This window comes from Asparagus officinalis, chromosome 4 (assembly GCF_001876935.1).
Source record: "Asparagus officinalis chromosome 4, Aspof.V1, whole genome shotgun sequence".
NCBI classification, from domain to species: Eukaryota; Viridiplantae; Streptophyta; class Magnoliopsida; order Asparagales; family Asparagaceae; genus Asparagus; species Asparagus officinalis.
In genome coordinates this window covers 83032865-83038908 of record NC_033797.1, presented here as the reverse complement: position 1 = coordinate 83038908, position 6044 = coordinate 83032865, and the positions used below count along the sequence as shown (strand labels likewise).

The 6044-nt window shown below is 39.8% G+C and overlaps 1 protein-coding gene and 1 long non-coding RNA gene across 2 annotated transcripts in view; both read right to left on the bottom strand.

The window, feature by feature from the left end:
• Window positions 1264-1627, bottom strand: LOC109836035. Its single transcript, XR_002245794.1, has 3 exons — window positions 1588-1627; window positions 1395-1511; window positions 1264-1276 (listed from the first exon to the last, which is right to left on the bottom strand). It is a non-coding gene; the product is annotated as an uncharacterized LOC109836035 (long non-coding RNA).
• The window catches only part of LOC109838998 (FK506-binding nuclear protein-like), a 48215-nt gene continuing 45091 nt past the window's right edge, over window positions 2921-6044 (bottom strand). Inside the window, exons 3-5 of the mRNA XM_020407431.1 lie at window positions 4450-4811; window positions 3544-3576; window positions 2921-2949 (exon numbers count right to left, since the gene is read on the bottom strand). Of these exons, the coding sequence (XP_020263020.1) occupies window positions 2921-2949; window positions 3544-3576; window positions 4450-4811 (424 nt within the window). The remainder of the gene's footprint in view (window positions 2950-3543; window positions 3577-4449; window positions 4812-6044) is intronic.

Genomic DNA, 6044 nt, shown 5'->3' with positions numbered 1-6044 from the left:
CGAGGCAGCAAAGACTGTCTCGCTGGCGAGGCAGCAAAGACTGTCTCGCTGGCGAGGCAGCAAAGACTGTCTCGCTGGCGAGGCAGCAAAGACTGTCTCGCTGGCGAGGCAGCAAAGACTGTCTCGCTGGCGAGGCAGCAAAGACTGTCTCGCTGGCGAGGCAGCAAAGACTGTCTCGCTGGCGAGGCAGCAAAGACTGTCTCGCTGGCGAGGCAGCAAAGACTGTCTCGCTGGCGAGGCAGCAAAGACTGTCTCGCTGGCGAGGCAGCAAAGACTGTCTCGCTGGCGAGGCAGCAAAGACTGTCTCGCTGGCGAGGCAGCAAAGACTGTCTCGCTGGCGAGGCAGCAAAGACTGTCTCGCTGGCGAGGCAGCAAAGACTGTCTCGCTGGCGAGGCAGCAAAGACTGTCTCGCTGGCGAGGCAGCAAAGACTGTCTCGCTGGCGAGGCAGCAAAGACTGTCTCGCTGGCGAGGCAGCAAAGACTGTCTCGCTGGCGAGGCAGCAAAGACTGTCTCGCTGGCGAGGCAGCAAAGACTGTCTCGCTGGCGAGGCAGCAAAGACTGCCTCGCTGGCGAGGCAGCAAAGACTGCCTCGCTGGCGAGGCAGCAAAGACTGTCTCGCTGGCGAGGCAGTTCATACTTGTTTTGATTTTTTTCCAAAACAGTATGAAATCCTTTCTTGTGAATTTTTGAATGATCTTCTCTATGCTTGGGATATCTATTAGCATTTTTTGACGCCTACAACGTGCTATAAGGAATAGCACCGCCTAAATATTGTATAACATACCCCATGAGATCGTCCATCGAGTTCGCCGTCAGCGCAACTCTAGTCATCTCATTAGTCACCTGAATATGCAGCTCCGGGTCAATTTTGTCAATCAGATACGCAGAGATACGTGCGACAAATGGCATAGCCTGGAAACTGCTTGTGGCTGCTCTATGCGATGTAGATGGTGTGGAGGATGTTGTGGACGATCTAATGCTTATACCGGGTGAAGCTCCGACACCATGCAGAGGATATCTTCCTCTCCTATTATTAGGGAGAAATAAATATTAAACTTTGCTCTCAAATTCAATAATGGTAAACAAATATAAATAGTATGTAGTATTCAAATTGATTCGATTTTTCACCATCCTTACCTATTATGACCCATCAGGTTCTGTGTGAGATTGATGTTCTCCTCTGCAGAAAGCATGTGAGGGTCTGGCTCGGTTTGTTCCTCCTCCTGCGAAATGTAGACAGATGCAGCCTCCTTGGATGCGTTCTCAAATCCCTCCTAAAGCGCAAATTTATAGTTAATTCAAGATAATGACCATATTATTTGTGTTCTCGTTTCCTCGTAATGTTAACAAAATAGAATTAATAATACTACTCAAGATATGTATAAGTCTCACCACTAACTCGAGATTTGCCGTGATCTTATCCCGATTCCTCTCATCACCCCTATATTGTTCACGAAAAGTACCATATGCCGCTCTGGCCCTCAAGTGTATCGGCATTAATGATTTCCCCTGTCATATTATAAATTATGAGATTTCATAATCATACTAAACATTAAGATCTTTTAAATCTTTAAATGACATATACCGTATCTTGACAATAAACATCCTCCAGATTGGCGTAGGAGTGTGAGCCCAAGTGATGGTCATGCAGCTTCTTTCTTCTATTTTCTGACCCCTTCGTGGATTTATTCTTTAAAAAAATTCTGTAAATATAAAATGAAATAATATCTTAAAATTATAAACTAAATTTCATGAAACTAACCTTGGCGGCATCGCTGTCCCAATACATGAGGAGAGCCGTGAAATGAATCTCGTCAACTCGGTCATCGAGGTTTAAAAACCTCTGCCAGTCCTCCTCATACCTGTCATAGGTTTCATGTTTGATCTCATGCCTCCATTGTTTGAGGACTGCTTCAACCTTGACATTAAACACATAATTCCAAGCCCCCTCAAAGTCCTCAAGGCAGAAGCAGTCCTGTAGATTTACATACACATTTAGTAAGGATAATTTAATATCAATTACTAATTATTAATAAATGAAAATCTAAAACAATATGCACTTACCATAAGCGCAGTCCATATCGCCTCGTATGCGGTCCATGGTAATTCTCGAAAATGAAAATAAGGGTTGATAATGGTCGCTCTACGCACGAGAACCCCAATATATGCATTCAATCGGGTTGACCAAGGACCAACGGGCAAATTAGAACTATTCCACCTAATAATGCCCCTCATTCCTCTTGGCGGTTGTTTAGAATCAGGCTTACCTCCGCCACGTCGTCCCTCTATGCGATCCTTCTTAGCACCTACAATAATGACAACATGATAATATATCATATAATATACAAATGTGAAAATTAAAAGTATTTATATAATTTACCATTCGCTATCTCTCTTTCTTTTGCTGCGAGTGCAACAGCTTTCCTAGTCTCCAACATAGGAAGCATTTCCTGTAACTTTCTCGCAGCACGTGGGTGGTACTTCCTTGATTCAGCCTTGGACTTATGAGAGTCCGGAGGTAAAGGTAAACTGAGAAAGTCCTGGGTCTTTGGCCGCAAATTAGTATGGAATGTATATGATGGATATGTCGGGGTCCAAGTAGCACCTACATAAGAAAGAAGAATCATTAATATTAAATTTTAATTGAACATTATCAATTATTAAATATTTAATACCTGCGTCGGGGGATGGTTCTGGTGTTGCATCAGAGGGGCCGGGGGATGGTTCTGGTGCTGCATCAGAGGGGCCGGGTGATGAATATCCAGCATCTACAACAAATGAACACTATGAGCTAGATAACTAAAAATTTATAAAACATGTTAAAGTATTAATTAATTTTTATACCTGCATCCGGAGATGGTAGTGGATCATCAGCACCACTACCTGGGGTGATACTCCGTGATCGATCACCCTCCGGTTCAAAGAGCCTCCTCATCCTCCTCCTCATCTACAAATAATAATAAAGACAATCGTTAAAAAAAATTGTATACATGCTCATGAGATATGTTGTTATGAAATGCATTATTGTTTTTATTATGATAAGATAAAAATCGATAATGTGGTGTAACATATATAGTTCATACCTACATCCAGCGCCACATTCTGTGCGTAAGAGAATTCTTGCCAAATATCATCAGACAATTGGTTCACTATAATTATATTCACTTTCTTCAATATTTTTTTCATTGTTATTAGGTAGAACAACAGATCTTGGCTCCTTGTACAAAACCACCCAATCATACATGACATTCGGATCTTTCACATAGAAGCACTGATCAGCTTGTTTTGCGAAAATGAATTTCTCATCCGTATATACTTCTCGGTGAAGATTGACTAGTGTAAATCCATAATGATCCTTTTGCTTTTTTGCAGGACACCACCGAACCTTGAACATCATGTAAGTACATTGTTTTGGTTTACCAAAGCCGTAAATTATGACTCAAGGGCAACCACCTTCGATTAAACCAATAACAACTCTTTCGGCTATGTGGTAATTGAATAGCTTCAAATTCTGGACCACATACAGGACAAGCACACTTACCCTTCGTAGAGTACCCTGACAGATTAGCATAAGCTGGAAAATCATTAATCGTCCATAGTAGAATAGCACGTAATCTAAACGACTCTTTTAAATGGGCATCATATGCTAAAATACCCTCAGACCATAATTGTTTTAGCTCATCAATTAGAGGCTCTAAGTAGACATCAATATCATTTCCCGGAGCATGCTTACCGGGTATCAGTAATGAAAGTATCATAAACGGCTGTTTCATACAAAGCAATGGAGGTAAATTATATGGCATTAATACAACTGGCCACGTAGACCAGCCAGAGCTCATTACCCCAAATGGATTGAATCCGTCACTTGACAGACCCAGTCTTACATTTCTGCAATCTTCGGCAAATCGAGGATAAATTTTATCAACATGCTTCCAAGCTACCGCATCAGCAGGATGTCTCAATTTACCATCATCTACTCGATCTTCCTTGTGCCACCTCATATTTTTCGCCGTTTCTTTGTTCATGTACAATCTTCGCAATCTAGGAGCTAATGGAAAATGTCGAAGCACCTTGGCTGGAATTTTCTTCTGTGTTATCTCTGTCTCCGTTGTAATCCTTATTGAAGAATTTGTACGTTGTTTCCACCTAGAAACTCCACATGTCGGACATTCTTGAAGGTCTTTATTGGCCTTGTGGTACAAAATACAATCATTCGGACATGCATCAATCTTATTATAATCAAGACCCAGAGCAGAGACAATCTTCTCAGCTTGATAAGTTGTTTGGGGTATGCTATTCACTCCTCCAGGTATTACAGTTCGAAGCAAATCAAGAAGCATTTCAAAATAATTATCTGACATACCGCTAAGTGTCTTAATGTGTAGGAGTTTTAGCATAAATGAAAATCTGGAGTACTCGGTACATCCCTCATATAAGTCCTTTTCACTATCTTCTAGTAGCTTCAATATTCGTTCTATTTCTGCGGAGGAATGCATATCATCAATATTTTCGGCACTTCCATCATCTCCTACTTCTTCAGCTTCAACATCGATATCATCTTCACTTTTATCTCCGATATCATCCTCGACATTATCATCACCCTCAAATTCTCTAGGTCGAGGAAAAATATCATTCAACATTGTTTCTGTGTCATCTATTCGTTGTCCACCGGACGTACCGACACGCACATTTGGATCCTCATCTTCAGTGATACCTTCCCCATGCCAGTTCCAATATTTATATTTTTCATCAAAACCTGATTTCATTAGGTGGATCCGTATATCATTACTATTCAGCAATTTCAAATTCCTACACATGCAACAAGGACAATACATAGCACCACTTGCTAATTTTCTCGGATTCATTTCTGCATAACGTATGAAGGCTTCACATCCCTCCTTGTATCGTGTGTCACGAAATCTATGAAGCCGTGGGATATCTATCCATGATTTGTCAGGAATTACCCTCATCTGTAAATTATATATAATTATTAACTACGACAAATCACACAACTACTAGTACATTCATGACTCTTATACATACAAAACAAATCTAACATACGTTCATATATCATTTAACAATATAAATTTAGTTCTACATAAAATATATTTGAAACGTACGTAGAAACTAATTACACCAATTGATCGGCTGTCATAGGAAGGCTTCTATCCATTAAGAATATAGTAGTGCTTACATCCAACTTCATATACTTTGTATATTTTCATTTCTTGAAAATTTCGGCAGCACCTACCCGCTGTTCTCCCTGTACACTGTGCGGATGTTATTATGCGTATCAGCAATAGCCCGAAACGCAGAACAACATACGCTTATTGTACACGGAGAACAACGAATACGTGCTGCCAAAACTTTCAAGAATGAAAATATACAAAGTATACAAAGTTGGATGTATGCACTACTATATTCCTAACCCGTCCGAGAAGGACAGATCCAATAATTACGAATTTCAGTACCAATTTTTTATTCCTATAATATAAAATAAACGCTCATTTTTGGAAGAAAACTTCGTCTCCTACCCAAATCTGAGTCGTATATCATATATTATAAGTCCAAATAATTGGATGTAATTATTGGACGGAAGTCTAGGGATAACGTTATTTTTTTATTCACCTAAATTGGATTATAACACATTATAAAAATTTATAATGTGTTATATATCACTCTATTTTTTACAAAAAATTATTTCACATATTTTCACATCACAAACTTAAATAATCACACATACTTATAGCACGAATGAAACTTAAATGAGTTAGGGTTTATAAGTGTTTAAAACTCAATAATGATAACTAGTGTTGTTCAAATGAATTAACATGTATTTAATTAAGTTAGGATTTTCAGAATTGAACTCGTTTATTTTTCAACATAATTAGGGTTTTTAACCAAATTCAACAATAATTAATAATAAAATTGAAATTTCTAAAGCTCAGTAGAAAAATCATACCTTTTAAACTGATTTCCGCAACGGACACCGCCGAAGGAGGGGGGGTCGGGAGGTTCCGGAGGAGGGGGGGTCGGGAGGGG